Here is a 21,136-nt window from a genome sequence, read left to right on the forward strand (position 1 = left end):
GTTCGTTCGGAGCGGTGCCTCTTGCTCTCCCCTTCCCTCTCGCAACCCCAAGTAAGATCCACCGGACGTGCACAACCCCTTCCTGCCCTCTCCCCCTTCCTTCCCTCTCCCCCCCCACACACTTTAGTTGTTTTTAAATTTTAATTTCAGAAGCCGCAAGCTTGCTTGGGGCTTCGAAACACGAGGATCACCACTGCGACCTATGGCCTGTAGCAGACACACTGTCCCTGTAGTGTGGAGCCGATGGGTTGTTGGCAGGGCGGGGAGGGTGGGGTTAGTCTTTTTTTGTTTGTTTGTTTTTTATCCTTTCTATTTAACACTTTTATTATTTTCCTCCCTCGTTTGTTGTTTTTTTTTTTTTTTTTTTTTTTTTCCCTAATTTATTTACCCCTCTTTTACTGTCTCTCTTCTCTCTTTTTTTTTTTTTAATTAAAGAGCAAAACTTTTTATTACTTTGTAATTTAAAAAAAACAAACAAAAAAAAAAACCTGAAGAACTTTGGGGGGGATTTTGTACTTTTTTCCTGTGTAAATATTGGACTTTTTTGAGCTTTATCGTGGTTGTTAATTTGAAGTAATAAAGTAGAAAATGATAAAGTGACGCCAGCATCCGTCATTTCTTCCTTCCTCGCGGCCCAACCTCTCTTCCCCGAGTTCCCGGAACGAGTTTGATCCCAATTCCTGGAAGAAAAAAAAAAAAAAAAAAAGTACCTAAAAATAAACTAGAGCTTATTTTTACGCTCCCCGGAGCTGCGGGATGAACGCAGGGCACCGAGCCAGAGGCCAGGCGGGATCCCGCGCCTCATGGCCCCGAGCCCCTCACAGCCCCTGTATGGCCCTGGGGAGGGCAGGACGAGGTCCGGGGAAGCTCCATGTGGGAACAGCTCGGCCGTGAGATTCGGGATTTGCCATTTTTGGCTTCATTCCCCCCAAAAAACCACCGCTGAGGAAACGGAAGGAGAAGGGGGGCGAGGGCAGGCGCTGAGCAACGCGTGAGGTGCTACCCGCCGCTTGGGCGTGCGCTAACACCTCGGGAAGGTGGGGCCGGCTTCTTTCTTTCACCGTTTCCTTATTTACGCACTTAAAACCTTTCTTTCTTTCTTTAAACCTTTATTTATTTATTTATTTTTTCCCCTTTAAGCCCTACGCGGTTACGTCACCGCCCCGCTCCCTCCTCCCTCCCCTCCCCTCACAGGGCGGCGCATGCGCGGCACAGCCGGGCCGGGCCGGGCCGGGGAGGGCCCCGGCGGCGCCATGGGCTCGTGAACCCCCCCCCCGCCCCCCCCCTCCCTCCCTTCCCTCCCCTCAGCGGGGCCGGGCCCCGCCGCAGGTAAGGGGGGGGAGCGGCGCCGTGTGGGGCCGGGGGGGATATAGGGGGGATTTAGGGGGAAAATAGGGGGCAGGGGGGGTTAAGGGGACCCTGTGCTGCCCCTAAGGGACAGGCAGTGGGCGGGGGGGGGGTGCTGAGGCGCGCGTCCCGCTAACAAAGAGGAGGGTGCGCGGCTTAGGGGGGTTAGGGGGGCAATGGGGGCTCCTGCACGGTGGGGTTGGTCGGGTTTGTGGTCCTGAAAGTTTGAGGTTTGTTGTCCTAAAGGTTTCAGGTTTGTCGTCCTCAAAGTTTCAAGTCCGTCGTCCTCAAGGTTTCGGGTCTGTCGTCCTAAAAGCTTCGTGTTTGTCATCCTCAAGGTTTCGCGTCTCTCATCCTCAAGGTTTTGAGTCTGTTGTCCTAAACTTTTCGGGTCTGTCCTAAAAGTTTCAGGTTTGTCATCCTCAACTTTTCAGGTCTGTCATCCTAGAAGCTTTGTATTTGTTGTCCTAAAGGTTTCAGGTCTGTCGTCCTAAAGGTTTCGGGTCTGTTGTCCCAAAAGTTTCAGGTTTGTCATCCTCAACGTTTCAGGTTTGTCATCTTCAAAATTTCAGGTCCGTCGTCCTAAAAGGCTCATATTTGTCATCCTCAAGCTTTTGGGTCTGTCATCCTAAAGGTTTCGTGTCTCTCATCCTAAAGGTTTCAGGTCTGTCGTCCTAAAGGTTTCAGGTCTATCATCCTAAACATTTTGGGTCTGTCGTCCTAAAAGTTTCAGGTTTGTCATCCTCTATGTTTCAGGTTTGTCATCCTTAAGGTTTCAGGTCTGTCATCCTAAAGGCTTTGTATTTGTTGTCCTAAAGGTTTCAAGTCTGTTGTCCTAAAGGTTTCAGGTCTGTCGTCCTCAAGGTTTCAGATTTGTCGTCCTAAAGGTTTCAGGTCTATCATCCTAAACGTTTCGGGTCTGTCGTCCTAAAAGTTTCAGGTTTGTCATCTACAAGATTTCAGGTGTGTTGTCCTAAAAGCTTCATGTTTGTCACCCTCAAGCTTTTGGGTCCGTTGACTTAAAGGTTTCAGGTCTGTCATCCTAAAGGTTTCAGGTTTGGAGTCCTAAAGGTTTTGCGTCTCTCATCCTAAAGGTTTCAGGTTTGCCGTTCTAAAAGCTCAAGGTACGTCATCCTAAAGGTTTTGGGTCTGTCATCCTAAAAGTTTCAGGTTTGTTGTCCTAAAGGTTTCTATGTGTGCAGTAGTTTGGGGAAAAACAACCTCATGCTTTTGGGATGCTGGCGAAAAACTAAGCAAGAGGGCTCAGAGGAGAGGCTTTGGTGATGTGAAGGCATTCTGCAGTGGCCTACTTTTTTGCACCATTGTCAAATGGGTGCAAAAAGCCCCAAAGAGGAGCAGGCTGCGTGTCCTCTCTGGTCTAGCAGAGCAGCGTTTAAGTCCTTAATACCTTTGTTGTTCCAGACGTACCCTAAACCCTAAGCGGTGTGTGCGCAGCAGGTGGCTGCCTACACCTGCAGCAGAAGCCATGTCCGGCCGTGAAAGGATGGGGACCTGTTCCTCAGTCCCTAAAATCAGCTCGGATTTCGCAGTGTTTGGGAAATGGGGTGCAAGGGTTGGAGCTGGGGCATCCTTTGTGCTTCATGGTGTTCGGCCGCCTTGGGACACGTGGCAGCTAGAAGGGGAAGGCTCTCAGGCATGCAGAGGCTGCTCAGAAATCAGATTTTGGCTGGTTTGGCACGAGGACAGCGCTCTGAGCTGGCTTGTTCCTGAAGATTTCCCAGGCTCTCGCTAGGAATCTGCCTGGTTCCCTGTCAGCTCGCTTGGATGTTAACGGGTGGGAGGCTGGGAGATGAGCTCTTGGGATTTGCGGCTGAGGGATTAAGATTTCTGTTCTTCACGTGGAATAAAGGAAGGGAGTGTTCTTTTTCCGACTTATAATGAAACAACTTTTAAAACGCCTTTTTTCCTCAGATACCAGTTCCCTTCTCTGTCCAGTTGTGAACGCTTCTCACCCCGTCCTGACTTCAGACAGCAACCTCTCCGTTTCTCTGGGGTGGATCTTCCCCTTCATCCCTCCTCCCCTCCCGTTTGGGGTCTGTGTTTAATTGGCTTACGTTTCAGCAATGAGCTCTTGCCTCTCGCAGTTTCCAGCAGCGCAGGGGGCATCCCTGAGCTCCTGCAGCAGTGCCTGGAGGAGCAGCAAATTTTTGGCAGCCCTTTAAAATTCTTCGGTCCTAGCTTCTTGCGGAGCCCAGCGTCGCATCGGATGCTGAAAGCGGTTCCAAACTGATAAGATAGTTTCCTCTGAGGAATTTTAGCCCATGCTGGTAGCAGTGAACTGTCCGGGAACAGAACAAACCGTGTCTGGGGAAAAGTGGGCAGGCTGCAGCTGGGTGTGCCCAGGCCTTTACAGCCCCCGCGGGGCCCAAATTGCAGGAAACTTGTCGGAGGAAATGCCTCACGTGCTCTACCTGCAGCACCGAGTGTCATTTAACCCGCGGAGCGCCCGGATATTTGGCTTCTCCTCTTCAATGTGGGTCACCAAACCCCCCCCCCCAAAAAAAAAAGAAGTAGAAAAGAGGAGGAGGAGGAGGATGGGGAGGGGAGGAGGGCCGTGCGGGCACAGCGGGACAACAGAAATTAATAGAGCAGAAAAAAAACTCTGGGAGGAAGAGTGCAGAGCTCAGGGTGAGGGGGTTTTGCTGCCGATTGGGAGTTGGGAAACGGGTGCTGGGGAGGGGAAGCAGCTCGCTGTCGGGGTGGGGGCTGTGTACAGGATTGCTGTGGGGCTCTCAGGGGTTTGATTTCCTTAAAATGAGAAAAGAGGCAGCATGGGAGGTTGGATCTGTGTGTGCAGCATGTTTTTACGTGGATGTAGGTGTTGGATCACCTCTAGGATAGGGCAGAGGGTGCTGAGCTTTTACCCACAGGTGCAGGAGCCCTCCCGGCTCCACCACCCTCCTTCTGCCATCCTCTCCTGGCGGAGCACAGCGTCACTCGCGTGTGCGTGGCAATATTTGCTTGTGGAACGGGAGGGGAGGTGATTTGTGGCGGTTTCAGGTTGAGGCTTCCCCCAGCACGAGTAGGAGAAAGCAAAATGTGTTGCACGAGTAAAAATTGCGTGCGGGGTCATGCACTGGGCTCACCGATTGTTTCGGGGATGCTCTTGGAGAGCTTGCAGACGCACTGCCGGGGCCTTCCTCTGCCTTGTAGCTAACTCGAGTAGATGCCACCCCAGAGAGCGAAAGCGATTTAAGAAGTAATCGATTTAAAAGCGTTTGATTTGCTTTTATTGTTATCACCGATTTCATCTGCACCAGGGGCTCTCTGGCGTTATTTTGTCCCGACGCTCTCCCTCCTCCTTTTGCCACCTTCTGCCAGATCAGCCGGTTGTGCCACACCTTTGGGGGCTGCAAAGGATTGAAGGCAATTACAAATTTGCCCTACACACCTAGCACAACGGGAGGAGCTGACCCCAGTTGGCAGTTGTAGGCATCCTGATAATTAAAATAGCCTAAAACGAACTTGGCACCATTTGGGCCTGTGTTCTTGTACTCCCTACGAGTTTAGGGGACATTTGGAAAACCGTAAAGCTTTCCCTGATGTAAAGCTTTTACTTCGCTGTGTCTTGTCTTAATAAAGGCAGAAAATCCAGGCTTTCGGGCACCCGCATCTAGTGGCATCTTGACCAAAACCAAATTAAGCACGATGGCTGCTTGAAACCGTGGTAAGTACGGGGCTGGTCTCAAAGAGGAGCAACTCCTCGCCTCGTGGCTTTTCCCTGCGGCCAGGCCGCGTTTGTTTTCCCCGATGGTCCCCTGTGCAGCAGCAGGAGGCTTAGCTGCTAAGGCTCTTTCCCGGGATAGCTTTGCGCATCGTTCTTTGCTCTCTCAGCAGTTTGGAAGCGCAGTGCTTTCAGCCTCGGAGGAGATGAGCTATTTTAAAAGCGCAGATTGCGTTTGCAGATGGCAGAGAGCGGCTCTGGAGCGGGGTCATTCCCTCTTCTCTCCCTCCCGACACGGGCGAGGGTCTCGCCCAGAGCAGGGGGCTGAGCTTGGGTGCTCCTTCCCTCCTCCTGCACCGCTTTTGTTGCCTCAGAAGCGGGCTGGGAGTGTTTACGTTTGTTTACCCTTACGTAGAACGAGCTCCTCCTCGCCGGGAACATTTTCCGTGCGCTGACGCAGGCCAAAAGCGAAGCTTTTCGTTTTCGCCTCTGCCAGCTCCCTTCTGTTTACCCCTCCGAGTACCGCTCCGGCTGCCCGAAACCCAGCGTGGCCCCCGCAGAGAAGTCCCAGCAGCTGATCCGAGTTCCCCACAGCCACCCCACGTCTGGGAGCCCGGGGGGTGTAATTTTGGGATAGTTTTCCACATGGTTATGGGTTCTCCCAGGCCTGCTGAGCACGTGCGATGTTGCAGGTTACCTCCGGGGGGAGCAAGGGGGTAAGCTGGAGGCAGGGAAGCTTCAGGAGCGAGATTGGGAAGTGTTGAAATGTTTTTCCTTTGGTATGTTTTGGCAGGCACTCCAGAGAGGGAGAGTAAAGCGTGCAAGGAGCTTCCCTCTCCCTCCAAATGGAAGCAGGGACGTTGGGGCTTTTCCGTGGGGATAAAAGGAAGCGGGGCGGTTGTAGGAGGCAGATGCCGAGCTCACGAGTTGGTTAGGACCAGCTGCAGGTCCCGAGCGTGACAACAAATATCCAAAAAAACATTTTATGTCCTATAAAACCTTTGCTGGGGCAGGTAGGAGGGGAGCTGCCTGCGCCAGGGTGCTCGCTCTGGAGCTCGTCGGGGTTTGCTCGCAGGCACCACCTTTTCTGGAAGCCTGCTCTGGCGATGTGCTGGGCTCGCGGCCCGTTGCACGGAGGGGACGAGGCAGCTCGGAAACAAGATGTTCAGCCGCTTGCTGTGCCCTGCCCTCACCACGCTCTCGTCTGCCAAAGGCGAAAGAGGAGGCAGCAGAGGCTGAGTTGGTGGTTGGTGTCGGGACTTCAGGGGATTAGGAGGGATGATTCGGAAGGGGTGTGTTAGCTCGGGACTGTGGCGTTCCCGCGTGTTTGACTGGGAAGGAGAAGTGCAGGCTGCTGGTTACAACCAGTAAGAAGTCTCAGGTGATAAAATCTGTCCTCAGGCAACCCTGAGGAACAGGGGCTGCTCATGGATGAGGCAGATGGGGGTTTTAGGGTCGGGAGGGAGAAGTAGAGACCCCGTTAAGGAAGTTTGCCCGTTTGGTTTCAAGTCAGAGTGGTGGAAAGAAGTTCTGCCTTGCCAGGGCTGCGTGAATCAAAGGGGATTAAGCGAAGAACGAGGCATCAGCGCTTAATTAAAGGCTCTGTAATCACAAGGGGGCAGTGTTAAGGTGACATATACCGCTCCAACTCCTCAACCTCCTGGCTTCTGAATGCTTCACCCTTGTGTCAGCAGGCCTGCCGGGCGCTTTGGCTTCTTACAAAAGAGAGAGGTGCGGAGGAGCAGAGGAATTCCCCGTCGGTGCCGCGCTCGGCTCTGCGCTGTCGGCGAGGTTTGGGCAGCTGGGGAGCGGAGCCCCGCGTCCCGTCCCCCCCCCACTGCTGCTCTGCAAGTCCTGATCTGCTCCCCCGTGAACTTTAGCAGCTTCCTCTCTCGCACGGCTCTCCAAGTGTGCTGGGATCTGCGGGATCGCAGCCGGCTGGACTTTGCATCTGCTCCCGTTTCGGTTTGGCCGTGCCCTCTGTGAGCCCCGTGGACGTGCTGTCAGCACAGGGGGGGCGTGCTCAGTTGCTTCAGAAGTCACTCGGGTAGAAATCCTGCGCTTCCCAAAGCAGGAAAAGCCTTCCTGACATCTCCAGGCAGCCCTCGTCCCTCCAGGCTTTCAGATTTAGCGTGGATTGTGAGCGCGTATGCTTTGAAACTCCAAATTTATCAGTTATGTTTCCTGCGCCGATTAGCACTGGAAAGGAATTACCCTTTTGGTATGTGCAGGACCAAAGCTGCAACTCAGAGCAGGAATATTTTGGAAAAAAAAAAAAAAAGAATGTCTGGAAAGAGCTAAGAAAGGCCAAGTTTGACAATGATTTTACGAATGAAACCGTAGAGTTGTGCAGCTCCCCCTGTAGTAAGCGAACACCTGCTTGAACAAACCCGGATATTTCCTGGGTTTTCTGTTCTCTTGCTTTTCTTTTCTCCTTTGGCAGAAAGCAGAAAGGAGGTGGGAGGTGGTGTAGGTGACACGGGAGGGCTGCGTGGCACTCCTGCAAGCCTGTGGTTTGGGGGAAGTGTTGAGAGGCTGCTCGCACACCGTAGCGTGCGCGTGGAAGCGATTTCTTCGCTCCAGGCCTTTGGATTTGTTTCTGGAGCAGCAGCAGGAGCAGCTCGTGTAGCTCGCAGAGGCCCCGGCTGGCTGCTTGTGATCTTGGTTTAAGTGGATTATCTCCTTCCAACCCAGGGGTCACAGTAGAGCCTCCTTACGACCCAACTGAAAATAATAGCTGCTTTAGATCTTGGGCCTTGTACGAATTCTCCCCGCTGAATGAAACCCAGCTTTTCATCCGGGAAATGACCGAGGGTAAGGCCGCTTGGAGACCTCGCGGATCCGTGTGCTCTGGGTGCACTGTCCCGGGTCAGCTGGCTTTGAAACACCAATCGGGTTAAATCTGCATCACGCAGCAAAGGGAGCTGAGTTAGGAGAGGTGGCGAGAGGCTGCCTGAGGCCGCCGTGCCATATGGTGTTTGATAAAAGCCTGGCTTTGAGGCTCCTCCGTGTAGCGTGGCGAGCTTTCGGCACGCGTCCTGCCGATGCAGGCGCTTCGGGCTGAGTGCTGTTCCTCCTCCAGGTCCTTTCCGTGCGGCTCCTGAGCAGCCTGCTGATGTTATCCTCCCGAGTCCTTCCCACTGAGTGCTGTTGCTTTTTCTTTCTCTTCCCTGGCAGCTCTCGGCTCCTGGGCGGCTCTTCAGCAACCCCAGGCGGAGCCTGGCACCGCGAGGCACCATGATAATGATGACCGATGTCACCGCAGCCCCCCGGCTGGGGTCAGCTGCCACCACTCCGGCCGTGGCCCCCAACTTCTCCTGGATGCCAGAAGACGGCAGCCCCACAGCCGTGGAGCAGCCCATTTTCCTCATGACCACCGCTGCTCAGGCCATCTCAGGTTTCTTTGTCTGGACAGCTTTGCTCATCACCTGCCACCAGGTAAAAACCCCGTCGGTCACACTACTTCTCCTCTGCCTTTCCCCACGGGGAGGAGCAGCTCTGGTGCCCTGGCACCAGATTTTAATTTCTCTCCCCTCCCCTCTCTCTGGGGCAGGAGCCCCAGAGGGAGCCAGAACGAGGCAAACGCGCCCGGTGCTGTGCCGCTCTCCCGTGCGGTCGTCATGTGAACTGAAAAATACGGTGGGGAAACACAAATAACCCTGTCATTTATCAACCCGGGCTTCGTACCTGTGGGTCAACAGCTGCCGGAGCGATGACTGGCACCTGGAAAACCACAGCCTGTTGAGGGGAGGACAGGGGGGAGCGAAGTTCAAAACCGGATTAGTCACCGATGAGTAAGAGCAACACCTGCAGTTTCACCTGCTGGGGTAACAGTGACAAAGTGCCATGGGTCCTCCGGTGGCAGAGCACGGATTGATCACCTGCTGAGGGTGGGGAGAGGCCTTTCCTCTGCTGTGTAGCACGTCTCGTTAGGCGTTAGTGCCCTTCTCTGGAGAAACCAATGGAGGACGGCGCTGGGGAGACACCGGTGATTCAAACACGCTGTTGTCCTGCTGGGAGAGAGTCGTTCCTGCCTGAAGTGCTCTCGTAGGCACGTGGATTGCAGGGCTCTCGTGACATCCCAAGGGCAAAGCTCGGAGTCATCTGAAGCCCGGCGTCAGCTGCGCTGGGTGAGGTGTTTCACTGGGATTGTCGCAGGGGAAAAATATCACGAAGGTTCGTTAGGTTGTTTTCAACCCCTTCTGGCCAGGAAATGAGGCTCTTGTGAGCTCTTTTTGGGCTAGGAGGGAGAAAGAGAAGTGTTTAGAGCCCTTCAGTTGACTTTGACCAAACCTGGCCAAGAGGCAGAGGGAGATGAAGAGGAGATAACCCCACCTGAGAGCACCGGCGTGTGCTTTATGAGAGCCTGGGGAGTCTGCGCAGCACCCACCCCCCCCAAAAGCAGGGTGAAGCTTCAAACGAGCGCTTGTGCCACTTCACACAGTCAGTCACGAGGCGCGTGTGTAATGAAGGAGGTGCTTTTAATTCCAGCAGCCAGGGCAGCAGCTCGGTTAGGGAAGGTCTGGCTTCTGGAGGACGCGGCCGATCAAGCGTCCCTGCGAGCCCAGCCGGGGCCCTCGCTCTGCTCTTAGCCCATTGCAGCGGCGCTGCTCGTCTCCGGGGCGTGCTGGCCGTAAATAACTTCCCCACGAGGTGGATGTTCTGTGAAAAACGCAGCTGAGGTGGGGGATTTAATGATGGCCAACAAACCCCGAGCAGAGGGAGCGGGTGAGCGGACAGCTGGCCAAAGCAAGCGGCTCCTTTGAGCGCAGCCCAGCTCCTGTGGTGGCTGAGGCGTTGTGGCCACGCTGTCACCGACGTGCTGGGTGGCACTTCTGGAGCAGGTGGCACTGCCGTGGGAAGCGCTCTCAGCTTGGTTAAGGTGAGAGCCTCAAAAACATCCACACAAACTGCCCGGAGAGTGGGTGTGCGCCCCAAAGCGTGCTCCCACGCCGCTGAGGGAAAGGAGCCTGCAGTGTTGTGCGTCTGAGCTGCCTAATGAGGGCAGCAGGCACCTGGGGTTGCTAATGGGGAAAAATGAACAAAAGAAGAAGGGGAAGGTGGTGATAGTATCAGCACGCTAACTCCCTGCGAGGAACTAGATGATAAATGCCTTCATTTCCTTTTCCTCCTCTTCCACTCTCTCTGCAAACCAAGGGATGCCCGAAGATAACAGCGATTCTCTGATGCTTATCACCTTGAGGTTGCCAGAGACAATCAGGAGCTGATTTTTGTTTGCTCCCACTCCGGTTGCCTCCTCAGTTCTGCTTTCTCCTCTCCTCTCAGCATGCAGCTTGACCCTCTTTTCCCCTCTCCGTCCCCTCAGATCTACATGCACCTGCGCTGCTACAGCTGCCCGAACGAGCAGCGCTACATCGTTCGCATCCTCTTCATCGTGCCCATCTACGCCTTTGACTCGTGGCTCAGCCTCCTCTTCTTCACCAACGACCAGTACTACGTTTACTTCGGCACGGTGCGGGACTGCTACGAAGGTAAGCAGGGCTCAGGTGGAAAGCAACCAGCGACTCCAGCAACCAGGTTTGTGCAAAAGCAGCAGCACTTGACACAAATCTTTTTTATTATATCGAGGTCACGAGCACACTTGGTGCATACAGATCAGGAGAGCAGTTGTTCTGCTGGTGCAGTTAGCTTCGATAATCAGCTCTAGTTTCTTTCGGGGACAGAGGGGCAGATACTTCCCTCTCACCTCTGTTTTGTTTGTTTTTTTTTGTTTACTTCCTCTGATGTCATCTCTTTCCTAGAGACTATGGCATGGGCAGCTGCTATTGTAGTGACCACATCAGAGGGCAGGGGTCACTGGAGGATAATGAGAAAAGCTGGGTTTTTCTTCCTGTGGATGCTGGGAGCTGCCACCTGAGTTGCAGACAAATTGCAGGCCAAAGGGGTTACCACGGTTACTTAAATACATTTTCCATGTTTGGTGTTTTCTTTCCTAATGAAGGCTTTCGCAAAATCAGCGCGGCGTGAACGTGCTGAACTCTGGTCAGCCATAAAGATTACAGATGGAATAACGATTTCCCAGTTCCATGAGGAGAGGCAGCTATACCCCAGGCTTTTATGTGCGGTGGCATTCTTGCCAGCTAGGCACATCCAGGAGCCATTTGTGCGCTGTTTTGAGACTGAGCATTTTGGGGAGCGTTGGGTACCTGTTTTCTAGGGCATAGTTGGGATGCTTGTGGAACAAATTAGAGTCGCTGCCTGCCTCTGACTGTGGGATTTCATCCGTGTGGGAAAACAGACCTCAGGTCTAATAGCTGGCTGCTCGCTGAGGTCAGGTTGCCAGCATTGTTGGGCTTTTGGTCTCGTTCCAAAGTTCCTTGACACTTCTGTTTCCATCCCGAGTTATTTTCTTTTTGTACTGTGTCCGTGTCGGGGGCCAAAACTAGGATCTGGGTGATGACATGCCAGGGAACGTCCAGGGGTGGAGTATCACAGAAAATAAAGTCGAAAGAGGGCTTACCTGATCTGACATTTTGTCCTGTGGTTGCATGTGGCAAACTGAGGAGTGAAGTCCTTGGTTGAGAGAGAGGCAGACAGGTCACGTCCCATGAGAAGGAAACACCCATAATTATGATCAGAGCCCTCCCCGCAGGGTCTTCATCTCTTTTTACGTGTTATCAGCACAACAGGGCCGTGGAGAGAACTGGAGTGGGGCAGAGTATTGGTGGTCAGTCCACAAAGGCTCTTCCTTATCTGCACCAAGCTGCTGGGGAAGGCAGCAAAGAGGTGGCCCAACAAGAGAGCTGTTCAGGGCGCAAGAGATATGATCTTTCAGAGGAAATGAAGCACAGAGCCTTGTTTGTTCAGAAATCTCCACCAGGCACGAAAACAGAGTTCCACCAATGGGTAAAAACACTTCTCCAACTCTTCTCTCTACAATCCAGTCACCTCAGAGAGAGGGGGAGACTGTGCTCGTCCCTTCAGAGGGTGAAACCAGGAGCTAAGATGTGCTTGATGGATCAGAAATAACTTTTCCGTATGACTTAGTACCCGTGTAATGTCCTGGGATAATGCACAGGAACTCGGTAAAGAATGGCACCTCACAGATGCCAAGTAAAACAGAGGCTGACCAGCAGTGTGAAATGGTCCTGTGACCCTTTTGGCATCAGCTGGGGAACCGGCCTGGGACCTTGGCCAAACTCCAGCTCAGATAGTCTTGTAAATGCTGAGGTAGGAAGATAAACACAGCGAAAACAATCTTTGAAAGGGCTTTGAAAGGAAAGATGCTGCCTAAGCAGCCCCTGCTAATGTTTGGGTTGTTGCCTGCTCTCTCGGGCCTGGCACCTGTTTTGAAGGCGGTTGTCATTTTGCTCTGATTGATGTCTTTGCAGCCTTTGTAATATACAACTTCCTCAGCCTCTGCTATGAGTACTTGGGAGGGGAGAGCTCCATCATGTCTGAGATCAGAGGGAAACCAATCGAGTGAGTATTTGTCCTGCTTACAGCGTGATGCTCTCATCCTTCCCTGCCCATCTGCCGTGCCTCCATCCCTGTCCTGTCTCTAAAAAAGTGTGTCAGGTGGCAAACGTCTGCTGGGACTGGGCAGGTGATTTACAAATATCCTGCTCGTGGTGATTTACCAATATCCTGCCCTGAGACAGATCAAGCTGATCATGGTCTCTTGGGCAAGCTGGATTGATTCACAGCCCTTCTGAACACCTGCCTACACCTTTGTTTCTTTTCTTCCACGCTTCTCCTTCGAATCTTTCCTGCCTGCAGCCGGTTGGGCATGCTCCTTCAGGCCTGGTTTTCTCCCCATGCTACTCAGTTAAAAAAAAAAAAAAAAAAGGAGAACAGGAATCTTGTGCTCTAGCCCAAATCTTGCTTCTGACCCCTGTCATCTTGTGGTGGTTCTTTCAGGTCCAGCTGCGTGTACGGGACTTGCTGCCTGTGGGGAAAGACCTATTCGATCGGGTTCCTGAGGTTCTGCAAACAGGTATGGGCTGCAGCAGCTGTGCCATCCTCCAGAACCGAATGAAGTCCGTGGCGGGGGTGGCAATGTTGCCTTTTGCTGCTGAACTTCTGAGATGTCCACTCCTTTTAGTGGGTTTATAATATCATTTTGAGGAAGGCCTGTGGACTGCTGAGAGGCTTTTCTTGTTTTGGTTTGTGTGTGTGTGTGTTTTTCTTTTCCTTTTTTCTTTTTTTTAATGGCGTTAACATTTTCTACTCGACCCCATTAGCCCTGGGACCTGACATTTAGCTCTGGGACCTGACATTAGCCCTGGGAAGCCCACTCAGATTTTTTTTTTTTCTTCCCTTTCTGCATCGCAGAGGTCCCGACTGTAAGAAATGGGTGGCCGGGTTGCGTTGCAGACACCCACCGGTTGTGTAACAGCCTCCTGAATTCCCACTGCTGCCGCTGTGCTTAGAGTTGAGGAGTGGGTGGAGGTTAAGCGTGACACAAGGCTTTGTAGGAGGAAACGGGTATTGCTCACCGTGCGTGTGTGTGTGTGTGGATGTGGATGGGGAGGGAACGAGAGATGGAAACCTCGATACAGCCTTCGTCTGCTCGTCCCCGGGGTTCGGGTCAGTCACCTCTGGCTGCCATGAAGCAGCAGGTGGGTTTCAAGGCTCTGCTCCCGGGCTGAAACGAACACAGGAGGCTTCTCTGGAGGCAGCGGGAAGCCAGGCTGGTTCTTTGAAAGGGTTCAGGTCACTGTAATTCCTGCCCTGGCTTCTCCTCCACATCATGCCCCATCTTCTGTGGTTTAGCAACATGCAGGAACATCAAAAGTGCAAAGCAGCCTCTGAGTAATATCCCGTGTTAATCCCTGCAGCGTGGTTGGCCTTTCTCAAAATAACACATCTTTTCCTCTGCTCTGTTCATCTGCCCCGTGTTCTGCCCTCATGGCTTTCCCGTTTTCTTCCCTGAAACTTTATTCCTAAACTGCTCCCTGTATGCTCTCTGTCCTCTTTCTCTTGGGGTTCACTGGTGCTCCCGTATTTGATGCCATGCCTTACCTATTCTTTTTGCTCCCAGTTTTAACGTTTTACCTTTTAACTGTGTCACGAGCAGACCTAACACCCCTCGAGGTGAATGAGTGCTGGAGAGAGAATTTCCCTTAGACCTCTTATTTCTCATGTCTCGCAGCCTCTGGCAAGTATCTCCACATCATGGCTTGCATGCGGTTGTGTTTGGGAAGTTTTTTGTTGTGTTTTTTTTTTGTTGTTCTTCTTCACAACAATGAGAACTAGAAGCACTTCTCGGGGGGGATTTTGCTGGCTTCTGCAAACCTCGAGCTCATTTGGCAACTCTGCCTTAGGTGGATGTTTTTTTTTTTTGCTTTTGCTTTGCTGCTGTCCGGCAGCAGCGCTGCTCACCGGCCTGCCCGAGCTCCTGCGCTGTGCCACCTGGACAGCTCATTTCCTTCAGGTTGTCTCCCGTTGAGGTTCTTTCTGGGTCCGTGTCTGGTGACCCCCTGTGGGTCACACACCATCCATGTGCTTCCCGTATGCCGTAGCATCTTCTGGGGAAGCGCCTAAAAATAGCAGGCGGCGGTTTGGGTTGCGGAGAAATGGTTAAACCAGCCCCGGGTTGGAAGGAGGGGAAGCTCGGAGGACGGGGTTGTTTACCAATTAGCCTGACCTTTTCCAGTTCACATCTTCAGAGTGACTCACAAACTGGCATGTGCTGGGGTTTTTAATCTCCTTGAAGTCTTATGACCACTAACACACTGCCTCGGATCCAAAGCAATTATTCCCCTTCGGTTTTGCTTTCTTTCCCTGCGCAGCCCTCCCCGCGTGTGCAGGTCAGCACCTGCCCAGGCTCTTGCAGTCTTCTTTGGGGAGGCACGGTGACGTTTGTAGGGTCACGGTCTTCTGCTCTTTTAGGGCCTTGGCATTCAGCTTTCCCTCTTGGAGAAGAAATGAAGTGTGCGGTGGCTTTGGGAGAGAAGTCCTGATAGGAGGCATGATGTATACCTGTAGAGCCTGCTGCCAGACTGGACAGAGCTGATCCCAAGTGCTGCAGAGTCTTTGGGGAGTCTCAGTAAAGACGTGGGGGTGACAACAGAACGGCTGTAACTGCTTTCTGGCCAGACAGTGTACACAAAATGAGCCTTAACGTGGGGGCTGTTGTCACGGTTCCTCCTCAGAGAGCTGGGTTTCACCTCTTTAACCCCGGGGGCCTTTGTACCTAGCTTTATGGCAACACCAGATTGGGGTGTGCGTCCCTTCCCAGTATTGCTTTGTGTTGAGTGCATCCCCCTCCACACCATGGCACAGCACAGGATTGTTTTCGTGCCGTTACCGGGCATAAAGGTGCCCGTACTTCTCCGAATCTCCTCTCTCCTGGTGGGTGCTTGCACGGCAAGTGGGCACTGATGTGCACTGAGGCTTTGCTTGGGACCTTGGCCTCTTGCACCCGCTGCCTTCTCACTCCTCCTCTCTCCTTCCCGCAGGCTACCCTGCAGTTCTGTGTGGTGAAGCCCCTCATGGCCATCAGCACCGTCATCCTTCAGGCCTTCGGCAAGTACCAGGACGGTGACTTTGAGTAAGTTTGTAAGTTTGCTTTCCCCTTCCCTGCTGTGCTTGCAGCCTCTGGAGGTGCTGGGCCATGGGAAAAGGCATTTATGCACGTGGGCTGAACGTGTACATGAGAAAAGGGGTAAACCTGTTGGCTTCAGTTTTATTCTGCCCCAGTTTGGGGGAGAAAGGGGCAGGGCAAGGGGAAAGGATCCTACTGAGCTTTTCAGGTGTTCACATCTTTTCTCTCCTCAGTGTAACCAGTGGCTACCTCTACGTGACGATCATCTACAACATCTCCGTCAGCCTGGCGCTCTATGCCCTCTTCCTCTTCTACTTTGCCACGCGAGAGCTGCTCAGTCCCTACAGCCCAGTCCTCAAGTTCTTCATGGTGAAGTCTGTCATCTTCCTGTCCTTCTGGCAAGGTGAGCTGCTTTCCCCGCTGCTTACAGCCACAGAGAGCTCTGCGCAGGGGCTCAGACACTCGAGTTCATGGAACAGATGATTAATGGCTAGAACGTCGCTCTGTGTGTTTATTTATTTATTGTTCTTGGATTTGTATTATACTCTTTTGTTGCTTTTCTCAGGGAGAGCTGCTTGGCTCGTTTTCCTCTGTCTTTCTGTGCTCCTGAGCCCTCGCTGTTCCTCCACGTGCACGTGCGCGCACATCTCTCTGGCAAAGCCAGCTGCTTGGCTGAAGGGCCCTTTGCATTCCCGAAGCGGTCGCAAAGCCCAAGCTGCCAAGGTTTTATCTGCGTGCTGCCATTTGATTGATTAAAGCGACACGTTTAAATTCTTATTTCCTTTTAATGCTGTATAAACAAAATTGCGGTGCCTTGTCTGTGAGTCCTGCGAAGCAGCGAGCTCGCTGAATGCCACAGGAGCCCCAGCAAGCACTGGTGTTCGTGAGGGACGTTCAGAATGCACGCGCGGCGTGACGCAGGCGCGTTCAGAAAGCCTAAACTCCCCCTCAGCTTAGTGCCTCTTACTAATTGGCGCCCAGCATTTCCCTGTTCGCTGCCCTACTTAAGTTTGCCGAGTTGCACTTCAAAGACTTAATTGGGTAGGAACTTAGGTGGAATTTAGGCTGTTGGAGTAGGGCCCGTCCTCCCCGCGTACAGACAGACTAATAAGCTGTCTACTTTTTCATCCTGAGCCATCTGGTCACGCTCTTTCTGCCTTCTCTGGAATTCTTCAGCCAGCCACCTGGTTATGGAGAGGGAAAAGCACCTTTCATACAGTTTCGTGTCACAAACAGCTTATGCTTAAAGAGAAAAGCTCAGTTACCTCTTTTTTTTTTTTAATAGCTTTAGTTAGTGGAGGTGCTGAGATAAGCCATGGAAATATCTGGCTGCTTTGTGTGCTTTAGGGCTGAAGGCCTGTAGCAGCTCGTTCCCCAGAATAGTTCAGCTGAGGATAGGAGGGATCAGCGTTTGAACATTCTTTGCGTAAACACATCTATTTCGTTTATTCCTCCTTTATTTTGTTGTAGAGGTGAGCTCGCTCTGCTCGTGGGTCCTGTGTTAGATGGATTTGCATTCTTAGAGTTTCCATGCCTCCCCGTTGGCGTGCGGTCCTGCTCTTTCACACGTTGATCTGAGCTCCTTGCCTCCTTTAGGGATGCTCTTGGCCATCTTGGAGAAGTGTGGCGCCATCCCCAAAATCCACTCGGCCAACGTCTCCGTGGGTGAGGGCACGGTGGCTGCTGGCTACCAGGACTTCATCATCTGTGTGGAGATGTTTTTCGCCGCCGTCGCCCTGCGCCATGCCTTCACCTACAAGGTGTACGCGGACAAGAGGCTCGATGCACAAGGTGGGAAATGTTCCAGTGTCTGTGTGGGGTGGCCAGACTGGGTGGGGATGTGTCCCTCCAGCAGCTGATGCGACTCCCAACCTGAAGGCTCGGAAAAACATCGGGTCCCCTCCTCCGTGGCGTCTGAGCAGATCTCGTTGTGCAACAGCTCTGCGGGGCAGGAACCCTGCCTGAATTGCATTGTTCCCTTTTCGCTTCCCCAGTGTGCCACCCACGAAAGCTCGGTGCAGACCTCAGGGCTGCAAGAAGTTGCATCCTTTCGGTGGAGTGGGTTTGTCCCTCTTCCTGTCTCCCCAAAGGGGAACTCCATCGCTCCGGGTTGTGCAACAAGCTGGAGGCAGGAGGGACAGGGCCTGAAACAGCCTCTGTTTTGACTCCGGCTCGGGAGGATGAGGCCGTGCTTTGGCAATATGTTTGGCCGGGAGGAGGAGGATCTTCCTGTAATGACTGGGAAGGTGGAGCTGCTGGAAACCTTATTCTGGGGAAGAGGGAGGTAGAAGTTCTCTAGGAAATGGGGCTTCTCGTTTTTCCAAATAAAGGGGTTCCTTCCTGTCGCGGGCTCCTGTGGGGAGGCAGCAGCCCTCGGGCTGTGTTGCTGTAGCTAATCCCTCCATCCCAGCCAGCCCCAGAGGTTTTGGCAGGATGGTGGCCACGGCTGGGGGAGGTGAGATCTGTGTGCATTGAAGGGTTACACTGCTGCCAGTACTTTGGGGGGGTGACTTGGTGCTGGGTCTCGTTCAGTTCTTGTTATTTCCTCTCTCTCTTTCTCTCTGTCTCTCTCCCCTCCTCTTTTTTTTTTTTTTTTTTTTCTCTCCTTTGCTTTGGCCGCTCGTCCCCGACGCAGCCGTGCCGTCGTACGGGCCATACGGTAGGTGCAGCATGCTCGGCGCGTTCCTCCCAGTTTGGATGTAACTGGGATGCCCTTCTGTCCCGGCTCCCGGCCTGCCTGCTACCTCTTCTCTCCCTTCTCCCCCGCTCCGTGTAGCTCCGTGTAACCCGACTGCCTCACGCAGCTGCTCTGGGGTTGCCTGGATCATAAATTGTAGAACAGCCCCTCGGGCAGCGGCAATAACCCGGCGCTGGAGCGTTTGTGTTGGGCCTGGGTGAAACATCTCTCCCCAGAGAGCTGCACGGGGCTGGGCCGGGCTCTCTCACCGCAGCCTCCCTTCACTCCCCCCTCCCCATCTCGCCCCGGCAGGTCGCTGCGCCCCCATGAAGAGCATCTCCAGCAGCCTGAAGGAGACCATGAACCCCCACGACATCGTCCAGGACGCCATCCACAACTTCTCCCCGGCCTACCAGCAGTACACCCAGCAGTCCACGCTGGAGCACGGCCCCCCCTGGCGCAACGGCGGCCACGTCGTCTCGCGCTCCCACAGCTGCTCGGGCGCCCGTGACAACGAGAAGACCCTCCTGCTGAGCTCCGACGATGAGTTCTAGGAGGGGAGAGGCCGTCGTTTTTTGTTTTTTTTTTCCTCTTTTGTTGGTTTTTATTATTATTATTTTTTTTTTAATTTATTGAAGCAGAAACATGCGAGTCATATCACTTCCTAGAGAGTACAGGTCGCAGCAGTGGGCGATTCCCATGTAGGTTTTGTGGGTACGGACGCGACGAGTGGTGTGGAGGTAGGGGAATGGCCAGGACTCTGCTCTCGAGCCTGTTCCTTCCAGCAGCAGTTGACTGGAATTAATCGAAGCAAAGCTACGGGGCCGGGGGCTCTGGCCTCCCCCGCTTGCCCAGCTTGGTGTGGCACATAACAGGCCAGAGTCTGGAGCCGTGGCCAAAAACGTTCTTCTTTTCCCTGGTACTAACGTCTCTGCCATCTTCGGGAAATGGGATTAGGGTGCGTTTGGGAAATGGGGTTAGGATAAGCATTCCCAAGGACCAGACTGGAGAATGGTCTTTCTGGTAGCCATTGCCTCAAATATTGGGTCAGGAACAGCTTCTCCCACCCCTCTTCAGCACTGCCTCCCCGATGCCTCCCCGGAGCACCCGTCTCCCGCTCGCAAACCTCCAGGACTGGCCGTGAGGAGGCGGTGGAAGTTTGCACAGCTCTGGCCCTCTCATCCTTTTGAGGGGGAGGAATTTTTGTAAACGCTAAGCTGTTCTTGCCTCTTGTTCCCTGCCCCTCGTACAGATTGCGTGGATTGCCCCAGCCAGCATCCGCGGGGCGAGAACAGAAGCTTCCCTTCGCGTTTGTCAGGTTTTGAATCGCCCCCTAGATTTGCTGACACCCCGGGGTCTGTAGCTGAGCCGGGTTTGGGGATCCGCTTTCTGAACCTTATTTTGAAATGGATGCTGATCTGGTGCATAGGATCTGGATATTCTCCAAGCTTCCTCTCCCTAGTACTTTAAAGCCCAGCCCTTCTGCACCGGCTGCCTTCGGGGAAGCCTGGTGAAGGAAATTAGCGTTTTAGATATATATTTTTAACACTACACGAGATCGTTTCTGAGCTTCCTGCGCTCCCATGCAACAGGCAGGTGTCAGAAGGAGGATTGGCTCCGAAGCCTCGCCGGCTCGGAGGAGCAAATACCGAATTTTGAAGCCCCAGAGCTGCTCGCAGCGGCCCTGCCGAACCCCTCAGCTCCAGGAGCAAGCCCTTGGAGCTGCCCCCCTCCCCTGCTCCCCCTCTCTGCCCTTCCTTTTTGTTTACCGTGTACCACGCCCGCGGGGTTTGTTTATTATTTTTCCAGGTAGAGTAGTTCTTTGTATATAAACGACCGGAAAAAAAAAGAAAAAAAAAAAGAAAAAAAAAGAAAGAATTGTATGATAAATAAGACAGAGCCACCTAGTTTTGTACCTATCGTGTTTAACTGATGTGAGCTCAGCGACAAGCCGCTCTCTCTATTTTGGTCTTTGTGACGTTATACTCCGCAGAAATGAGCAAATATGATGACAAATAAAAAAAAATATAGAGATAATATAGATTGTACATAAGCTGCCTCTGCGTGGTGGTGTCGGCGTGCCTGACTGCTGTGAGCCAATTTAACGTTTTTGCCCGGTTTCAGGGACTGAGATTTTTCCGGTCCTGTCCCCAGAGCGCCCAGCTCCTGGTCAATGGGAAAGGGAAACTCTCTGATTTTGCTGATTTGAAGAGGGGCGATGCATCCGAGAGAGAAAAGCGTCTCCAAACCTCCAGCAGGGAACCTGCAAAGCCTTGTACACCGGGATTTAGTTACGGGAGAAGAGGAGGAGCAACACCCGAGAGTATAAAGTAGCATTGGTTTGGAAGTCATGAGCTGTGCCCCATCCCAAATCTTTTTGGGGCATAGTTTCTTGAACGTGTCCTTTAGCAAAGCTGAGGATCTCAGAGCCACAGCTGGAGCCTGAGGTTCAAGAATGACCAAACACACTCATTTTGGAAAAAAAAAAAAAACAACAAACTTGCTTTATTCGTAAAGTCTACAAAATACAGAGGAGTCGGGTAGGACACATACTGTAAGTCAGAAAATAAATAAGTATTTTTTATTTTTTTGCTCTATATAAGTATAAGATAAAATGTGATTTGCATATATAAAATATAAAGTACGGCTCTGTACCAACATCCTGGCTGTGCCGAGCGGCGGAATGGCAAAGAGGACGTGAAAAATAACTTACGGTCGTGCAATAAATAAACCCAAGAGGAGTCGGGGTGTGGGGGGCGGGGGGGACTCTATAACCACCGTGCCCTCCCCCGCGAGCGGCGGGCACCTCGTTTTGGGGAGGGATGGAGGCTGCAGCCGAGGCGGCTGGCGTGGCGTGGCGATACCCCAGCCGGGGCAGAAAGGGGCGATCACAGGGGGTGGCAGAGGCCATGCAGGG

General features: G+C 53.0%; 1 protein-coding gene across 2 annotated transcripts; it reads left to right on the plus strand.

Moving 5' to 3' along the window:
* The first annotated feature begins 1,312 nt into the window (after positions 1-1,312).
* TMEM184B (transmembrane protein 184B) lies at positions 1,313-20,258 on the plus strand. Of its 2 annotated transcripts, XM_032203588.1 has the most exons (10): positions 1,313-1,329; positions 8,210-8,470; positions 10,359-10,524; positions 12,385-12,475; positions 12,914-12,989; positions 15,457-15,548; positions 15,776-15,945; positions 17,139-17,333; positions 18,178-18,201; positions 18,532-20,258. In XM_032203588.1, exons 2-10 carry the CDS (start codon positions 8,270-8,272, stop codon positions 18,771-18,773), a joined length of 1,257 nt encoding a protein of 418 aa, XP_032059479.1. In that variant the 5' UTR covers positions 1,313-1,329; positions 8,210-8,269; the 3' UTR covers positions 18,774-20,258. The 2 variants fall into 2 exon arrangements, with proteins under 2 accessions (XP_032059479.1, XP_032059488.1); XM_032203597.1 differs by lacking the exon at positions 18,178-18,201 and having other exon boundaries at positions 1,314-1,329.
* The last annotated feature ends 878 nt before the right edge of the window (positions 20,259-21,136 follow it).

Source organism: Aythya fuligula, chromosome 1, assembly GCF_009819795.1.
Source record: "Aythya fuligula isolate bAytFul2 chromosome 1, bAytFul2.pri, whole genome shotgun sequence".
In the NCBI taxonomy this organism is placed as follows: Eukaryota; Metazoa; Chordata; class Aves; order Anseriformes; family Anatidae; genus Aythya; species Aythya fuligula.

Excerpts from the sequence above, each read along its gene's own strand:
- TMEM184B (XM_032203588.1), top strand. The coding sequence starts at position 8,270 with ATGATAATGATGACCGATGTCACCGCAGCCCCCCGGCTGGGGTCAGCT. Across the intron at positions 8,471-10,358 it reads TGCTCATCACCTGCCACCAG|ATCTACATGCACCTGCGCTG; the intron begins GTAAAAACCCCG and ends CCGTCCCCTCAG. Across the intron at positions 12,990-15,456 it reads TCCTGAGGTTCTGCAAACAG|GCTACCCTGCAGTTCTGTGT; the intron begins GTATGGGCTGCA and ends TCCTTCCCGCAG.